Source organism: Suillus paluster (assembly GCF_016628075.1).
Source record: "Suillus paluster strain FC165 chromosome Unknown EDB91scaffold_93, whole genome shotgun sequence".
NCBI classification, from domain to species: domain Eukaryota; kingdom Fungi; phylum Basidiomycota; class Agaricomycetes; order Boletales; family Suillaceae; genus Suillus; species Suillus paluster.
Genome location: NW_024537653.1, coordinates 95562 through 115408, shown reverse-complemented (window position 1 = coordinate 115408; position 19847 = coordinate 95562). Strand labels below are relative to the sequence as shown.

At 47.2% G+C, this 19847-nt stretch overlaps 3 protein-coding genes across 3 annotated transcripts; 1 reads left to right on the top strand and 2 right to left on the bottom strand.

Annotated features, from left to right (window-relative positions):
* Positions 1-1224: 1224 nt before the first annotated feature.
* EDB91DRAFT_1253839 (uncharacterized protein) lies at positions 1225-2032 on the bottom strand (the record flags this gene model as incomplete). Its single annotated transcript, XM_041323713.1, has 5 exons — positions 1225-1258; positions 1320-1504; positions 1558-1664; positions 1715-1798; positions 1852-2032. 5 exons carry the CDS (start codon positions 2030-2032, stop codon positions 1225-1227), a joined length of 591 nt encoding a protein of 196 aa, XP_041171867.1.
* A 124-nt stretch (positions 2033-2156) lies between these two features.
* EDB91DRAFT_1253838 (uncharacterized protein) lies at positions 2157-4336 on the top strand (the record flags this gene model as incomplete). Its single annotated transcript, XM_041323712.1, has 9 exons — positions 2157-2294; positions 2345-2695; positions 2798-2875; positions 2919-3011; positions 3062-3272; positions 3320-3404; positions 3454-3521; positions 3576-3713; positions 3762-4336. The coding sequence occupies 9 exons, from the start codon at positions 2157-2159 to the stop codon at positions 4334-4336; spliced, it is 1737 nt and encodes a 578-aa protein (XP_041171866.1).
* Positions 4337-13694: 9358 nt separating this feature from the next.
* Positions 13695-19407, bottom strand: EDB91DRAFT_1253836 (uncharacterized protein; the record flags this gene model as incomplete). Its single annotated transcript, XM_041323711.1, has 14 exons — positions 13695-13958; positions 14760-15066; positions 15131-15391; positions 15441-15525; positions 15573-15795; positions 15847-15939; positions 15987-16517; positions 16568-16732; positions 18363-18560; positions 18607-18713; positions 18766-18939; positions 18995-19098; positions 19154-19284; positions 19339-19407. The coding sequence occupies 14 exons, from the start codon at positions 19405-19407 to the stop codon at positions 13695-13697; spliced, it is 2712 nt and encodes a 903-aa protein (XP_041171865.1).
* Between the last annotated feature and the right edge of the window lie 440 nt (positions 19408-19847).

Below are 19847 nucleotides of genomic sequence, written 5' to 3'. Positions count from 1 at the left end.
GTAATTTGAACAAATCACCAAGTACCAGAGTTCTGGGTATCGATTACCAAGGTCCGGGCATCGAGCACCAAAACACAAAACTAAATTACAACTTTTCATAAATTGAAACAAGTACCAAGTACCAAGTACCGAGTTCCAGGCATCGAGTACCAAGTGCCTGAGTTCCGAGTTCCAGGTAACAAATACCGAGTTCTGGGAATCAAGTACCAAGTGCCGAAACCCAGCACTTGGCAATCGGTACTTGGTGATTTGTTCAATTTATTTACATGTGATATGACTATGTTATTGAAGATTTGGTACTTTACTGAGTTGGTACTTTACATGTGATGGTATCAAAATTCAGAAGTTTAGTTTTGGTTTTGTTCTTCACACTGACAAATCATGGAATCTACCACCTTGAGCATTTCAATGCTTGCCTGTTCAGCTCTTCTCAGCCTCTGTAGCTCAGCATCTGCGCTCTGGAGCTTGTCAGATGTATCCACCCAAGACATTCAAAATGGTTGCTCAGCCTTGATGAGTAGTGGTATGGAAGGCACTGGAAGACCTCCATTCTCTTGTTTGTAGCTGCTGAGTCTATCTTGAAGGGATTGCACTGAAATGAAAATAAGAAAAATGATAGATATAGTAGTATACCAGATACTCACATCTGGAGTGTTCAAATGACCCTATTGGCCGGAAATCACGAACCATTGCATACAAATCTTCATTGGTGACCTCCGGATGTGCCAGATCATGTTCGGTGGGTCTCTCATTTGCTCGTGAGATAAATTAAGTGTCGATCGAAAAATGTGTTGAATTTACTTACATGACATGTGTCATATCCTGTACCTCCAGATCTGGAATTCCAGATCTACTTCATTAAAGTCCGATCCTCCGTCTTACTATTCCACCCGGCACTCTGCCTTCATCTCCGCACTCACCCCTAACTCCTTTTAGATTAGCTAGTACTCCGGTTACCAGTTATGTCCTATTCCGCTATGCTTACTGATCTGTCCATTCTTACTTCATTTCCAACTTGACTGCTTTGATCTGTTATACTTAGTAATAGACTTTCCACATGCTTTGTACATAGCTCTTACCTTTGCTGACTGATTTACTTACATGATACCTGCAGTATATAAACCCCTGTAATACTCCGGAACTCCTCAGTTTGAATATCATCTTAGTTCTGCTCATTCCTGCAATCTCCGGACTTGAGTCTCACCTCTTGTCCACCTCTGAGTCTTAGGGGTTAAACCTTAGGACTAATTCTCTGGCTCTACCGTAGGGTAGTCTAACCTCTGTTCTGCTTCTACTCCGGACTTCCGTAGTAGCCTTACTCCATCCCCATATAGTCTTCCGGAGTTCCACCGAACTCCACCGACTTTTGTCCTCCGGAACTCCCCGGACTTCCATCGGACTTCCCCTCTGTCCCCTGGAAATTAAAGGGCACATACTCAGGTAAGGGGCACAGTGCACGAGCTGAAGCTGAAGCCCTTTGAGTAACCTCTCCCTTGAGCACGACCTTAACAACATGGAAACTTCAGATGCAACCAGAGACTCACTACATGCATAGACAGACCCCAGCTCATCATCACAATCAATCAGATCCTCATCAGGCCCAAGGTACAAGTCTGGGTCGATGTACTGAACTGGTTGATCAGATTGAGCTGGAGGTAATTGATCTGTAAGAGTTTAGTGAACATGCATGATAATATTCAAGTGATAAATGTACCCAGGATTGCAGCCAACACATATGGACCACTGGATGACACAGAATCATCTTCTATGTCATCATTCGGCCCAAGGTATAAATCATCTAAGGCATGTAAGATAAATACATAGATAAGGCATAGTACAAATAGATCTTACCTGTTGATGTCTGGGACTGTGTTGAATCATCTACATCCATTGAATAATACTCGGTTGCCGGAGGATCGTTAAATCTGACTGTTGGATGTGAATTCATGTTGTTTGAGGGACGGATGTACTGATAATTGATTGTGTACTTGAAGTTCAACTGAAGTCCAGCAACTTCCGAAAGTTGAACCATTGCCAAACAAAGCCAAACAAATCAACTAAGTTTTACATGGTCGTTCAACTGCCTGTTTTCTCTCTGAAACTTCATCATTTTCACATCTGATTCAAATATTTACAAATATTTCTCATCATTCAACATGTCCACTGCAGCTGAAACCTCTTTTGCCAAACTTAAGGCAATCACTAGGCAGATTGTTGACATTGTCTGCGAAGCTCAGCAGCTCCCACCCTGCAACAGCCACCTTGCTCTGAAAACACAAGTCACTGAACTGGTGGTATGTGGTTTTTCCTTTTTTTCTTTTTGTTTTCTCTAATGTCCGGGCAGGCTAAGGCCGTCCAGGACCATGAGGATGCACCTTGCATTCCAGGCATAGTCTTGTCCTGCTTCAAGGAGTTACTTCACATTCGGCACATGTCCCCCCAGGTTTGGTCCAACTGGCACAGCATCAGTCATGATGATCCTCGCCTCCAGAAGCACAGCTGGCGCCACAAGGTCTTTGCTTGGGAGGCTTTAGGCGACCGGAAGTTCGATCTTTCCCTCAAGGCCCCCAAATCCCTTGACACTGTCGCCATTGACCTTCCCTCCCCACCTGTCGTCGCTGGCAGCATTGCCGGCCCATCCTCCGGCACTATCACCGAGTCCTGGGAGAAGTGTAAGGATAAGGGTAAGGGTAAGGTGTTAGATGCTGACCTGGAACCTGAGGCGGATGGGAGTAGGAAGAGGAAATCACCCCTGATTTTGGGACTCTCCTCCTAACTGCTGAAATCTGTGATGAAGAGTCACAAGAGGGCAAAGTCAGCTCACATTGTGAAGTCGTCCAAGTTTGTGGAGTTCGAGGATGAAGATGAAGACAAGGTATGTCATTCCATTTTTTTCGTTCTCACTCATTATTTTGCAGCTGGCTGCCCAAGGAGGGCCAGTTGTCTTCCTTCATCGTCTCACCTCAGTCTCGCCCCAGGTCCCCAAGAAGGCACCTTTTGGCCCTGTGAAGGTATTCTAATTTATGCCTGCATCACTCCCCGTCATCTGTACCTTCATCAGGTAATTGCCGGAAGACGTCTGAAGGTCATCGAGCACATGGACTTGACGTCCAACACCCCCGTGGTCACCCCAGTGGTGGCTCAGGTAATTGCTGGAAGACATCTGGAGGTTGTCGAGCACATGGACTTGACATCCAACACCCCCATGGTCACCCTGGTGGTGGCGCCAACTATCATCGATACAGATGACATTCTCATTCCTGGACCCATGAGTACTTTGAAAATTCATTGGGCGTCCTTCAACTAACTGAACAAACAGAACAACCCATGCTGGGCTTGCAACAACATGGAGTTGCCCTGCATGACCTGTTTCAACAAGAGGACTGGGAATGGCCTTCTCTCCTGTGTTTTCTGCAACACAAAGAAGGTAAAGTGCTTTTCTGTCACCCTCAGAAGTCCATCAAAACGGTCGTGGGGTAAGGCAACCACCTGGAAGGCCAGGTCTCAGACACCTTCCAAAGGTCCGTCCACCTCCCAACCAAAGGCCTGGACCTGCAGCCAATCTTGTGGCACAGCTGGAACTACCAGTGCCAGTGCTGCTGGATCTGCCAGTGCATCTGCTGTGACCACGCCTAAGATGTGCAGTCGCAGCAAGACAATAACTGCTGTCAAGGCACCTGCCCCACCACCTACACCCTCACCTGCACCAGCTCGTAAGTCTTTCAAATTTATCATCATCATCTTATCTTATTCTTTTGTAGCAATTGTGTCTTCGAGTGCCCATGTGCCTCATGCAGCTCTCGATGTCCCCATGCCGGACCTCCATTCCATGGCAATGACTATTTGCGATAGTGCCGGACGCATCAACGCTCTCAAGGATCATGTTGCCGAGCAGGGGAGACTTATTGATACCCTCACCAGGCTCCATGAGAGCCTTCAATGCGGAACCATGGAACACCATCCCTCATTTCCCCTTCCCATTACTCCGGCAATTGCAACGTCTTTGTTGCTTGATCAATCTGTCACTGGAACAACATCACCCTCCAAATCTGCACTCCCTCCTCTCATTGATCTTTCGATGGCAGGGATGGAGCCCACACCCTCGACAATTGAGGATCCCTCTGCCATCAAGGGTCTCATATTTGAGCTGAGCCAAGTTCAACTAGCCCTGGACCCATCACCTACTCCCCCAACTGCCGGAGACATTGTGGTGCTGGATGATCCATGCAACCTTTTCCTGGAATACAATTCTGCTGATGACATGGATGTTGAGGTCAAGGTTGAAGTTGAAGGTGGTGATGAGGGTCATCTGGGTGAGGTTGAAATGTCTACATAATTTGGTAGTGTTAGATTTCTGTAAATGTTGTTGAAATGCATTGTACCTCCGGCATACCCAAAGAATGAAATCATCGAGTTCTGGGTAACATCTATCGACATCCAGGTAACTAATATCGAGTTCCAGGTATTTCGTAAATTGAACAAATCACCAAGTACCGAGTACTGAGTTCCGGGCATTGAGCACCAAAACATGAAACTAAAATAAAACATTTCATAAATTGAACAAATCACCAAGTACTGAGTGCTGAGTGCCGGGTTTCGGCACTTGGTACTTGATGCCTGGAACTCGGTGCCTGGAACTCAGTACTTGGTCCTTGGTTATTTGTTCAATTTATGAAATACCCGGAACTCAATTGATGTTACCCGGAACTTGGTACTTGGTACTAGGTACTTGGTGATTCATCTAATTTATGAAATGTTGTATTCAGGGCTTCGTGTTTCTCATTTCAGTGGTTGATGATAGGTGTATGCACTCATACAGTGGGTATGTACTGGTGCCTACATCAGCACACTGATTAGTATGTTATCCAACTATCTCAGCCCACTGGTGTTTATAACACTCATTCTTCTGTGCCCACCTGTTAAGGTCGTGCTCAAGGGAAAGACTACTCAAAGGGCTTCGGCTTCAGCTCGTGCGCTGTGCCCCTTACCTGAGTACGTGCCCTTAATTTCCAGTGGGCAGAGGGGAAGTCTGATGGAAGTCTGGGGGAGTTTCGGAGGACAAACATCGGTAGAGTTTGGCGGAACTCCGGAAGACTATGTGGGAACGGAGTAAGGCTACTATGGAAGTCTGGAGTAGAAATAGAACAGAGGTTAGACTACCCTAAGGTAGAGGTGGAGAATTAGTCCTAAGGTTTAACCCCTAAGACTTGGAGGTGGACAAGAGATGAGACTCAAGTCTGGAGATTGTAGGAATGAGCAGAACTAAGATGATATTCAAACTGAGGAGTTCCGGAGTATTACAGGGGTTTATATACTGTAGGTATCATGTAAGTAAATAAGTCAGTAAAGGTAAAGGCTATGTATGAAGCATATGGAAAGTCTATTAGTAAGTGTAACAGATCAAAGCAGTGAAGTCAGAAATGAAGTAAGAATGGACAGATCAGTAAGCATAGCGGAAAGGACCTAACTGGTAACCAGAGCAATAGCTATTCTAAAAGGAGATAGGGGTGAGTCCAGAGATGAGAGTGGAGTGCTGGGCAAAATAACAGGACAGAGGACTGGACTTTAGTGGCGGGGTTCCGGAATTCCGGATCTGGAGGTATGGGATATGACACCACCCATGTGAATGATATCAACCATCTCGGCCCACCCGTCTATATAATATACTACTACCTCGGCCCATACGTCTATATAATATACTACCACCTTGGCCCATACATCTATATGATACGTATCTGGGCCCACCCATATATGTGATATCCAACTACCTCAGCCCACCTGTCTATATAATATCTAATAAATCGCTCTCTTGGCCTACCCGTTTATATGATAACAATTACCTCAGCCCACCCATCTACATAATATGCCCCCTAAGTTGGCCCCCTACCTCGGCCCACCCGTCTATGTAATATACCCTATGTCGGCCCACCCATCTACACAATATACTACTACCTCGGCCCACCCATCTATATGATATATAATAAACTGCTCCTCCGGCCCACCCGTCTAGATAATAATACCACTACATCAGCCCACCTGTATTCATCGGTAATAATATCCCTCCTGGCCCATCCATTAACATCGAGGATATCTTCATCATCGGCCCATGGTCCGCTCGCCCGTGTTATATGGGATATTATGCACATCAGTTGCCTCATATAATACAGAGTTTGTTACTGAAGGGGCTCCACCTGTCGTATAACAGCGGGTGGTCTCGCCAATCACTTTAAGGACAAGGTCTGTAAGATCATGTCCTGGGGACCTGACAGCACTGTAATAGCCACCATTCCCCAAGTTGAAGGGCTATACAGTGTCACCGTGCATTCTAAGCACTATGCCAACCTAGCTGTAGTCAAGCTCACCATTCATGACCTACACAAGACCCTTGGTCATATCTCGCAGGCGGCTGTCAAGCATGCCATTGACAAGGGACTTGTCCACAGCCTAGAGCTTGATGCCTCCTTGAAGGATGAATTCTGTGATGCATGTGTAAAAGCGAAGTCAGTGCATCACTCATTTCAAAAGGAATCCAAGAGACGAGCAGAGACTTATGGTGAAGTTATCCATAGTGACCTCTGGGGACCGGTGCAGACAGTCAGTCTGGCAGGGTCAAGCTACTATATGAGCTTTACCAATGATTACTTGAGGGAGATGGCCATAATTTTCTTGAAACAGAAGAGCAAAGCCCTGGATGCGTTTTGCCAATATGAAGCCAACCTCACAATGCAACATGATGGTCGCTGAATCAAGATGCTTCGGTCTGATAGGGGTGGCAAGTACTTGAGTGCAGAATTCTATGCGCACCTCAAGGATCGCGGCATAGCTCATGAGCTGACCATGCATGACTCTCCTCAGCAGAATGGAGTGGTGGAGAGGCTCAATCGCACTCTGATCAAACATGCCCGCACGATGTTGATTGCACGGGACCTACCCAAGTTTCTGTGGGTGGAGGCGATTAGCTATGCAGTATGGCTGAAAAATCGCTTACCGTCTAGCGCCATCCCATGTCATACCCCATTCAAGCTAGTCAATAACCGCATCCCAGATCTATTGCAGGCCCGAGAATTTGGCTGTCCTGTCTTTGTACACCTGGAGCATACGGGGAAGCTTGAGGTGCATGCAGAGGAAGCACTCTTTGTTGGTATAGATGCTGAAAGCAAGGGTTATCGAGTCTATTGACTGTTGAGGCGGAAGGTGTCAGTTGAGAGGAATGTGATGTTTGCACTGTCTGGGGTTATAGTAGACGAAGTTGCCCAGAACGAGGGGGAGTCATTATCTGTTAGCGCTAACCAACCCGCTCAGAATAGTACCAGTGCACCTAGCGTTCCGGTCACTCCATCACTCCAACCTCCCACTACCCCAATCAGACCGTCCCACCAACTCCAAACGCCACCTGCACCGAGAACTACTCAAGTCCAACCCCCACCAGGGTACTATGCGACGCTGAACAAAGGAGAAAGAGCAAGTCTAGCAGCCGAATCTGTATTTGACCCGTCAGAGTCAGATCTAGCAGATGAAGAGGCAATCACTCACTGGCAGCAGTATGCTCTGGCTGTCATATACCGGATCCGAGTACCCCCAGTACCACCTATAAGCATCCCTACTGCTGGTCTGACCCCCTGTTTCCCCATCCGCTCCATTCCTCCTTCTCCGACAATGCACAAAGTGCATCTCAGCAGGATTAGCCCTGCTACCTCCACCCGACCCCGTTCCGCTCTTCCAACACTACCCCTATGTCCTCCGACATCATACCCCTTCCATCCGACCCTATCTGGGGTTCTGCTCCTCTGCCCTATTGGTCTGCCTGACCCTACTCCTACTCCCTCCGCTTTTCTGACCCGCTTGGTTCCGCTTGTCTTGTCCCACCCAACTATTAGTCCGTTCGACCGCCTCACCGGTTCACTCCTAGACTAGGAACCACTCAACTGGTCCTATCCCCATTTAGTATCATAGTTCTGCTTTTTGGATCACCGGTAATCCCTATACTCTAGCGATTCTGGTCCATCGCGTACATACTGTTCCCTGAGCCTTATTCGTGTATGTCTCAGTCATCCTATTGTAATCCTGTACACTCAGCACATAGCCTTCTGCTATGCTATGCTCATCAACTTAGAGTATATAAACATATGTACATTTGTCTGTAGATACTCACTCTGAATATTACCTTTTCTAAGCCCTGCTCTTCTGTCCTTTGACTTAGGCTTAACACGAGTCAAACTCCTGTTTGCCGACCTAGGGGATTGACTCCCTAGGTCGGTCACTTCCCTGCTCCTCTGCTTTTCTGTTCCTCCACTTCTCCATCCCTCTGCTCCTCCATGCCTCCACTCCTCCATGCCTCCACTTCCCCATTCCCCCATTCCCCCATTCCCCCATTCCCCCGTTCTTCCAACTCCCTGCGCGTCAGCTGCCTTTCCTGCACATCGGAACTGATCCCTGCACTCTTGCACATCCGTCCCCTCCATTCCGCTCTGCTTCAGACTTCATCCAAGCAGTCCCTTCTACTCCGCTTCTACTGTTGGTTCCGACCACAGTAGTCTCCTGCCTCCCTCCTGTCGGGCAGAACAACCGAGAGGTCCTATACCTGCAACTACTGATCGAAGAGTTGTATGAGTCTGTTAGGTACCGTGCCGGCTCAAGAAGCGGAGGGGTCGGGGCTTGGCTTCAGCTCTTGCACTGCGCCCTTAGCCAAGTACGTGCCCCAAATTTGGAGTGGGTCTGACGATAGGACGAGTAGACTGCTTAGGTCTGCTTTGAGGGTCAGGAGGTAAGTGCTACTAGCGGTGGGCCGACTAGGAGCGGAGTGGAGAAGGCGGAGGATAGTGTGGAGGGTGGATAGGAGCAGGGGGAATACTTGATAGGGGCAGAGAAGTAAGGAGAAGACTTAGAGCATTGCTCTAAGTTGGAGTGGAGAGTCGGAGGTGACAACAAGATAAAACTTGTGTCTGGAGGAGGCAAGGTCCTACTGAGAATTCTCACAAGTAGAAACTGCAAGAAGACAAGTAATATTAAGACTGGGGAAAATATCTAAGCACAGGATATGTTATATACTTCTAAGTATGAGGCAGTGATCAGGATAACTATGTTGTAAAGCAATGTACCAAGGATATAATTTGTAAGTACTTACACAGGCGAAGACATAAGTCGGAGCGGATATCAATATGTACGCATCAGATCAGTGATTGAGTGGTAAGAGGAATTACTGGTGATCCGGAAGTAAGGGTCTATGTACTGAAGGGGAAAGTATATATCTAAAAGGGGAAAGAGGTTCCAGTTGAGTGGAGATGTTCTAGAAGGTGACCGGTCGGGCAGTCAAGCGGAAGTGTAGGGGCGGATGCGAATTGTGATTGGATGGAGCGGAGGTGGTCGGAAAGTGGAGTGGATATTAATATGGGAGCAGTCAGATCAGGTATATGACAGAGTCACCCCCTCTTCCTACCCCAGTATACTGCGACAACCAGGCCGCCATAGCGCTCACATCTAACAACAAGTTTCAATCCCATACCAAGTGTTACGTGTAACCTCTTGGATGAGATCCGGCGACGCTAAACCCGCAAGGGGTGTTCGAAGCGTGGCTTTCGGCACTAGCCCAGCAAGGAGCTTGCCTGCGCTAAGTCTGAGTAAGGGTTTGAGACCCTTACTTGCGTAGAGTCGATTGGAGTTTCTCGAGGATGCGATCCAAGAGACGGAGTTCAACTCAAGAGTATTGACTCAAGGGAAGATGGTTCTTTGTACAGAGGGGATTCTCTTTGGCAAGAGAAGTTCAGTCCCAACAACAAGATCAGATGAGAACCGAGTAGATTCAAGTTGAGAATCTATCTACTGTACAGATGAGATATATATATATGTAAGGGTAGTATACCGGGGGAACGGTAAGGGTACAGGGTAAGCGGAGGCAATACCAAGTTAGCGGTAAGGGTCATGGGTTGTGTGAGTCATAAGTTAAAAGGGGTAAGAAGTACTGGTTGAGCGGTAAGGGCAAAGGGCATGGGGAATCCCCATTAATGAGAGAACCGAAACAAGGGGAAGGGCATAGGGTGCGGTAGAAGCCGTAAGGAAGAGATGAAAGTAGAATAGTCATAACCATGGTTCAGGTCTAGACGAGTCCGAAGAATGAAATGATGCGTAACGCTCATGTTACTGTAACACCAAACATATTGATCTTCAATACCACTTCATCCGCGCTCACATCAAGAACAGCATGTTTGCACTAACCTACTGCCCCACTGATGACAATATTGCAGACACTTTTACCAAAACTCTACCACGCCCACAACTTCACAAGTTATGCAGGCTAATGAGCTTGGATTGCACTCGAGGGGGAGTGTTGGATTCAGGAATGAACGAGCAAGAGATAGTGAAGTGAGACAGTACGAGCGCAACCCGAGAATGCAGAGAACGACACATAGACGTTGGCCGAGAATACTAATATTGAACTGTCTATTCCTAAGCTACTGTATATTTATTTATTGCTAAACTACTTACTATAAACCTACGAGTTTTTGTTAGAACATCTCGGTCCTTTACTCAAGACTGAGATGTGAGTACCTAGTTTTCCTGTCTATGTAAATCGAGTTAACATACCCATAGATTATATTCTTATCAGGTACTATACTAGTTACATTGAGTCCTTTACTTGAGACTGAGATATTATATTCTTATCAGCTCCTCCTGTTTGTGTTTGCTTGGCTCAAATAACTACACTAAGAGCCTGTTCAGCAACCAACATTTGAACAAAATTTTACCAACTTGAAAATTGTCAGTGGCACGAGTGTGACTGAGATGTAAGCTGAGCTTGAAAGCCCTTGGTAAGATTGACCGTTGTAGGACGCGGATCGGCGCCGACATGGTACTTCCTCACTCTGCCATTCTATGGCAACATACGCTCGACCCCCCCGCTCTATCCGACTCCTTGCCGATCATGGTCCCACTCATATGCGTTCAAGCCGCTCGCGCAAGCAAATCGGCCGATGAAGAATCAACGCGTATCATCGGTCGGTTGCGCGCATATTTTGCCCCTCTAGCTCACAGGTACTCAGGCGAACCCCATATCCATCCATCCTTGTTCACTGGTGCGTAGTATATTCCTCTTTGGTTTATTTGACAAAATACAGTACCGTTACCTCTCAAACTCCCCTGTTACGTCACCTTAAGCGGCTCGGACCGGCTTACTCTCAAATATCCCCATACATGTCACGGATGATCGACCGCATGTCCCGCGTATATCTCTAGTGAACCGCGAGGTAGCCCGGGCATCCCAAGTGACGATTATCTCCATTACTTACCTAGTAGTCGATTTTGTACTTAAGGAGTGCCCGCCCATTGTTGCAATGCAGTTAATTCTCACTCAGAAGCCGTGTCCTTTGTGTTCCGTTCCTTTCCAATCTCATTCCCGTGTCTGTCTGCACGTTCTCTTTGGAACCTCTGTTCTTTATCAAACTACCTCGGTCGGCCGCACTCACTTGCACACCGCATAGCGGTCAGTAGCAATCATAGTTGATTGGCTTCACGGGTGACTGTTCACGCTGAACATATATTGGATCGGCCGCCCTCTGACTTGTTGTCGCACCCCTCATATTTTATACTGAGGCAGCAATTCGGTTTGCTTTGTTCTGCTTCCCCCGGGTCAAACTGAACATTACAGGCTCACTACTCGAATCGGCCGTTATCGTGCTGAGGTCGTAGTAGAATTTGCTCCTTACACCGTTATCGATAACATACTAGCCATGGATCCAGTATTCAGGCAGCTGTTGACTAACCCTCTTATTCAACAGAGACCTCTCATATCCCAGCTAACTCAACCACTAGCAGTACAGACTCACCCCAACCAGACTCGTTTACCACAAGCTGCAGTTCGCCGAGCCCCTTCAGTAACAAACTCCATATTATACAAGGCAACTGACATGCATAATATCCCATATAACACGGGCCAGCGGACCATGGGCTGATGATGAAGATATCCTTGATGTTAACGGATGGACCGGGAGGGATATTATTACCAATGAATACGGGTGGGCCCATCTAGGTAATATGTAGAGTAGGATGGACATGTATATTATAGACAGGTGGGCTGAAGAGAGATTTATATTATATAGACGGGTGGGCCAATGTAGTGACATTATTATCTAGACAGGTGGGCTGAAGGAGCAGTTTATTATATATCATATAGATGGGTGGGCCGGAGGAGCAGTTTATTATATATGATATAGACGGGTGGGCCGAGGTAGTAGTATATTATATAGACAGGTGGGCCGGAGGAGCAGTTTATTATATATCATATAGACGGGTGGGCCGATGTAGGGTATATTACATAGATGGGTAGGCCAAGGTAGTAGTATATTGTGTAGACGGGTGGGTCGACTTAGGGGTATATCATGTAGACAGGTGGGCCGAGGTAATTGTTATCATATAAACGGGTGGGCCAAGAGAGCGATTTATTAGATATTATATAGACAGGTGGGCTGAGGTAGTTGGATATCACATATACAGGTGGGCCCAGATACGTATCATATAGACGTATGGGCCGAGGTGGTAGTATATTATATAGACATATGGGCCGAGGTGGTAGTATATTATATAGACATATGGGCCGAGGTAGTAGTATATTATATAGACAGGTGGGCCGAGATGGTTGATATCATATACACAGGTGGGCCCAGAAGAATGAGTGTTATAAACATCAGTGGGCTGAGATAGTTGGATAACATACTAATCAGTGTGCTGATGTAGGCACCAGTACATACCCACTGTATGAGTGCATACACCTATCATCAACCACCGAAATGAGAAACACAAAACCCTGAATACAACATTTTGTAAATTAGACAAATCACCAAGTACCTAATACTGAGTACTGAGTTCCAGGTATTTTGTAAATTGGACAAATCACCAAGTACTGAGTACCGAGTTCTGGGTATCGAGTGCCAAGTACCGAGTTCCGAGTACCAGGCATCGAGTACCGAGTTCCAGGCATTGAGTGCCAAGTACCGAGTTCTGAGTACCGGGCATCGAGTACCGAGTTCCAGGCATTGAGTGCCAAGTACCGAGTTCTGAGGTCCGGGCATCGAGTTCTGAGTTCCAGGCATCGAGTGCCAAGTACCGAGTTCCGGGTACCAAGTTCCAGGCATCGAGCACCGAAACACAAAACTAAAATACAACATTTTGTAAATTGAACAAATCACCAAGTACCGAGTTCCGAGTTCCGAGTTCCGAGTTCCGAGTTCCGAGTTCCGAGTTCCGAGTTCTGAGTTCCGAGTTCTGGTGCTCGATGCCCAGAACTCAGAACTCGATGCCCGGAACTTGGAACTCGGTACTTGGCACTTGATGCCCGGAACTCAGAACTCGATGCCCAGAACTTGGAACTTGATGCCCGGAACTCGGAACTCGATGCCCAGAACTTGGAACTTGATGCCCGGAACTCGGAACTCAGTACTTTGGCACTCGATGCCTGGAACTCGGTACTTGATGCCCAGTACTCAGAACTCGGTACTTGGCACTCAATGCCTGGAACTCGGTACTCGGTACTTGGTGATTTGTCCAATTTATGAAATACCCGGAACTCGATATCAGTTACCCAGATGTCAATGGATGTTACCCAGACGTCAGTATTAGTTACCCGGAACTCAATGATTTCATTCTTTGGGTATGCTAGAGGTACAATGCATTTCAACAACATTTACAGAAATCTAACTACCAAATTATGTAGACATGTCAACCTCGCCCAGATGACCCTCATCACCACCTTCAACTTCAACCTTCACCTCAACATCCATCTCATCAGCAGAATTGTATTCTGGGACAAGGTTGTGTGGATCATCCAGCACCAAAATGGCTCCAGCAGTTGGGGGAGTAGGTGATGGGTCCAGGGCTGGTTGAACTTGGCTCGGCTCAAATGAAAGACCCTTGATGGCAGAGGGATCCTCAATTTTCGAGGGTGTGGGCTCCATCACTGTGTCATATACCTGATCCGACCGCCCTAATATCAATATCCGCTCCACTTTCCGACCCCCTCCACTCCATTCATCCTCCGCTCCACCCGATCATCATTTGTATCCGCTCCGCTCGACCACTCAACCGGTCCCCTTCCATAACATCTCCATTCAACTGGACCTCTTTCCCCTTTTAGATATATGCTTTCCTTTTTGGTACTTAGACCATTACTTCCGGATCACCGGTAATTCCTATTACCACTCAATCACTGATCCGACGCGTACATATTGATATCCGCCCTGACTTATGTCTTTCCTATGTAAAGTACTTACAAATGATATCCTTGGTACATAGCTTTACTACATAGTTATCCTGGTCACTGCCTCATACATAGAAGTATATAACATATCATGTACTTAGATATTTTTCCTTAGTCTTAATATTACTTGTCTTCTCGCAGTTATATCCTGTGAGAATTCTCAGTAGGACCTTGCCTCCTCTGGACACAAGTCTCAACTTGTTGTCACCTCCGACCCTCCAACCCTCCGCTCCGACTTAGAGCCGTGCTCTAAGTCTTTCCCTTATTACCTCACCCCTTCTCCTATCCTCTGCATCATTCCCCGCCTTCTCCGCTCCGCTCCTAGTGGGTCTGCCGCTAGCAGCTCTTACTCCCCGACCCCCAAAGCGGACCCAAGCAGTCCACTTGTCCTACTGTCGGACAACGTCAGACCCGCTCCAAATTCAGGGCACATACTTGGCTAAGGGCGCAGCGCAAGAGCTGAAGCCAAGCCCCGACCCCTCTGCCTCTTGAGCCAGCACAGTACCTAACACACTGCCATTGAAAGATTGATGAGAGGAGGGAGTGCGGATTGGGAGGGTGACGTTGTTCCAGCGACGGATTGATCAAGCAACAAAGACGTTGCAATTGCCGGAGTAGTGGGCAGGGGAAATGAGGGATGGGGTTCCATGGTTCCGCATTGAAGGCTCTCATGGAGCCTTGTGAGGGTATTGATACGTCTGCCCTGCTCGGCAACAAGATCCTTGAGAGCGTTGATGCGTCCGGCACTATCGCAAATAGTCATTGCCATGGAATGGAGGTCCGGCATGGGGACATCAAGAGCCCCACGAGGCACGCAGGCACTCGAAGACGCAATTGCTACAAAGCAATATGATAAGATGATGATGATAAATTTGAAAGACTTACTGAGCTGGTGCAGGTGAGGGTGTAGGTGGTGGGGCAGGTGCCTTGACAGCAGTTATTGTCTTGCTGCAACCGTGCGTCTTAGGCATGGTCGCAGCAGACCCACTGGCAGTTCTGGTAGCACCGGCACTGGTAGCTCCAGCTACACCACGAGATTGGCTGCAGGCCCGGGCCTTTGGTTGGGAGGTGGACGGACCTTTGGAAGGTGTCTGGGACCTGGCCTTCCGGGTGGTCGACTTACCCCACGACCGTTTCGGTGGACTTCTGAGGGTGACAGAATAACACTTTACCTTCTTTGTGTTGCAGAAAACACAGGAGAGAAGGCCTTTCCCAGTCCTCTTGTCGAACCGGGTCGTGCAGGGCAACTCCACATTGTTGCAAGCCCAGCATGGGTTGTTCTGTTTGTTCAGTTAGTTGAAGGATGCCCAATGAATTTTCAAAGTACTCATGGGTCCGGGAATGAGAATGTCATCTGTATTGATGACAGTTGGCGCCACATCCGGGGTGACCGCGGGGGTATTGGACACCAAGTCCGAGTGCTCAACAACCTCCAGAGGGCTTCCAGCAGGGCCATTGATGACAGTTGGTGCCACCACTGGGGTGACCATGGGGGTGTTGGACGTCGAGTCCGTCTGCCCGGCGACGTCCGCATGCCTTCTGGCAATTACCTGATGACGGTATGGATGACCAGGAGTGATGCGGGCATAAATTAGACATACATTCACAGGGCCAAAAGGTCTCTTCTTGGGGATCTGGGGTGAGACTGAGGTGAGACTATGAACTAAGATGACCGGCCCTCCTTGCGCAGCCGGCTGCAAAATAATGAGTGACAACGAAAACAACAAACGGAATGACATACCTTGTCCACATGTTCATCCTCGGACTCCACAAACTCAGCTGACTTCACAACCCGAGCTGACTTTGCCCTCTTGCGACTCTTCATCGCGGATTTTGGCGGTTGGGAGAAGGGTCCTGAAATCAGGGGTGATTTCCTCTTCCTACTCCCGTCCACCTCATGTTCCAGGTCAGCATCTAACACATTACCCTTACCCTTATCCTTATGCTTCTCCCGGGACTCGTTGATAGTACTGAACAATGGGCTGGCAATGCTGCCAGCGATGACAGGTGGGGAGGGAAGGTCGACCACGACAGTGTCAGGGGATTTGGGGGCATCAACGGGAAGATCAAATGTCTGGTCACCTAAAGCCTCCCATGCGGAGACCTTGTGGCGCCAGCTGTGCCTCTGGAGGCAACAATCATTATGGCTGATGCTGTGCCAGTCGGGCGAATCCTGGGGGGACACCTGCCGAATGCAAAGTAACTCCTTGGAGCAGGACAAGACTATGCCCAGAATGCAAGGTGCATCCTCATGGTCCCGGACGGCCTTAGCCTGCCCAGACATTAGAGGAAATGAAAAGAAAAAAAGGAAAAACCACATACCACCTGTTCAGTGACTTGTGCTTTCAGAGCCAAGTGGCTGTTGCCGGGTGGGAGCAGCTGAGCCATGCAGACAATGTCAACAATCTGCCTAGTGATTGCCTTAAGTTCGGCAAAAGAGGTTTCAGCTGCAGTGGACATGTTGAATGATGAGAAAGATGTGTAAATCTTTGAATCAGATGTGAAAATGATGAAGTTTCAGAGGGAAAACAGGCAGTTGAACGGCCATGTAAAACTTTGTTGATTTGTTTGGCTTTGTTTGGCAATGGTTCAACTTTCGGAAGTTGCTGGACTTCAGTTGAACTTTAAGTACACAATCAATTATCAGTACTTCCGTCCCTCACAAGATGAATTCACATCCAACAGTCAGATTTAATGATCCTCCGGCAACCGAGTATTATTCAATGGACGTAGATGATTCAACACAGTCCCGGACATCAACAGGTAAGATCTATTTGTACTATGCCTTATTTATGTTTTTAGCTTATATGCCTTAGATGATTTATACCTTGGGCCAGATGACGACATAGAAGATGATTCCGTGTCTTCCAGTGGTCCAGGCGTGTTGGCTGCAATCCCCGGTACATTTATCACTTGTATATTACCATGCATGCTCACTAAACTTGTACTGATCAATTACCTCCGGCTCAATACGATCAACCAGTTCAGTACATCAACCCGGACTTGTACCTTGGGCCTGATGAGGATCTGATTGATTGTGATGATGAGCCGGGGTCTATCTATGCAAGGTGTGAGTCTCTGGTCGCATCTGAAGTTTCAATGTCATGTAAGTAAATTCAACACATTTTTCAATCGAAACTGAATTTATCTTGCAAGCAAATGAGAGACCCGCCGAATGCAATCCAGCACATCTGGAGCTCACAAATGAAGATTTGTTTGCGATGGTTCTTGAGTTCTGGCCAATAGGGTCATTCAAACACTCCAGATGTGAGTATCTGGCATACTAATATATCTATCATTTTCTTATCTTCATTTCAGTGCAATCCCTTCAAGATAGACTCAGCAGCTACAAACAAGATAATGGAGGTCTTCCAGCCCCTTCCATACCACTACTCATTCGTGGCCGAGCGACCATTTTGAATTGCTTGGGCGGATACATCTGACAAGCTCCGGAGGGCTGATGCTGAGCTACAGAGGCTGAGAAGAGCTGAACAGGCAAGCATCGAAATGCTCAAGGTGGTAGATTCCATGATTCATCAGTGTGAAGAACAAAACCAAAACTAAACTTCTGAATTTTTGATACCATCACATGTAAAGTACCAACTCAGTAAAATACCAAATCTTTGATAACATAGTCACATCACATGTAAATTACTGGAACACGGAGGTGTTACATTACTGCCATGTAGAATAAGTAATCTATCAAGAGTTCTGGGTATCAAGTTCCAGGCATAGAGTACCCAACACCGAATATCGAGTTCTGGGTATCGAGGTCTGGGCATTGAGTTCCGAGTTCTGAGATCCGAGATCTGGGTAACAAATACCAAGTTCCGTGAATCAAGTACCTGCCCAGACCTCGATGCCTGGACATTGGTAATCGATACCCGGAACTCGGTATTTGGACCTGGAACTTGGTATTTGTTACCCGGAACTCAGTACATGGTGATTTGTTCAAATTACTCAGTGAACCACAGAATCTTTGACCACATTAACATCACATGTAAATTGAATACCGATTGAATAACATTGATAGTGACATATGAGACAATGGTACATGTATGTTACTTTTTGCCCCTTGCTCTAGTAACTCTGTCAGATGGTTGTTGCACTGACTTACTCCGAGTTGTTCTCGCCGGTGCCTCAATTGCATCTTTGGAACTTCATGTTCAACATTGCCAGGGCCCTCAGCCTCACTCTCAGATTCCGTTGATGAATCCCAAGGTCTCCAGATCATCACCCTCTTACGCTTCAGATGAGGAGGTGATTTCTCGGATACAACTGAATCTACCATGTCGCCTTCTTTGTTCCTCTGTGCCTTGAACAGGAATGTCAGACCTTCACCCATCTTCTGCCGAGCATACCAGAAATTGAGCAAGGCAGTGGTATCCCAATTTTGCAACTTGGAAGGCTCCTTCAAGTTTACATCCGCCGGACAGCACGACGGCCTTGTCAATCCCAGAACAGATCCCTGTACCCTCCATTAAACAGATTCTCTTAGGAAGTTGCGAAGCCAGACTCACTATAGTGCTTTGTAAGAAAAACCCTCACTATGGCCTTCTTCTCCTCAAGTTTTGTTTCTGTGATGTCCGGAAGCAATGGCATCCCATCCCCGTCCATTTCCAGATTGAACACTGGTTTCTTCATTCTTTTTTGCCCTCCCTTCACCTGTTGCCCTCCATCCCGTGCCTCACCACCTATGATCCTGATGATCAATGAAATCATTCTCATCTTCACAGTGGGAACACTCACCAAACTGTTCCTGCGCATACTCCTGCCAAACCAGCTCTATGTCCTCCCAGTCCTTCGTCTTCATGAAGCTGTCCCCATCCCCTAATGCCTTGTTGTCATCGTGCCTGTGTGAAATAAGTTGAGACCAAATATTTGCAATGACAGATAAAATTCACTGACATCCCGAACAGCACCTCTCCGTGTTCATTCTTCCAAGCCGACAACACAAACACTCTCATCCCGCATTGTCTCCACATCTCATTCGAAAAGTGCTCCATATATACAGGTCCCTTCTTATGGGCGACTTGCGCCTGTATCTAAGGAGGAGGAAAGTTGTTGGACCATTCTTCAGCGGTTTCTTTCACCTTCTCCAACTCATCCTCGGACAAATCGGCCATGACTTTCTTCACCACAGCTTGATAATGCTTGAACATGTCTCAACCTCCTGGCTTTGCCCCGAACTCGTCCTCGATCCTCTTTAGCACTTCCTCTCTGTTCTGCTGATAGATCACCTGCCCAGGCGCCCATTTCCTCCCATACTTAATCATGTCCTTCCTTTCCTTCTTTTTGTTGTTGTTGAACAACCAAGTTTTATACATCTAAGAGGCAGAGGAAGAATCAGACATGAAAAATCGAGTTTTTCAACACAACAAGGATGTATCACCTGCTTCCTCTTTTTCCATTGTCCTTGGTTGACCTTAGGAGCAAATAACCTGGCCACTCAAGCTATGGCATTGAAAACTCCCCATTTCTCGCTCCTTTATGCAGAAGTCCACTCAGGAAGGTAGTTCTTCAGCTCTGAAATTTCATTTTCCGTGAGCTTCTGTGACTGTGGTTGATGTGTTCTCTGTCTTCCAGAATTCAACTGAGTGGA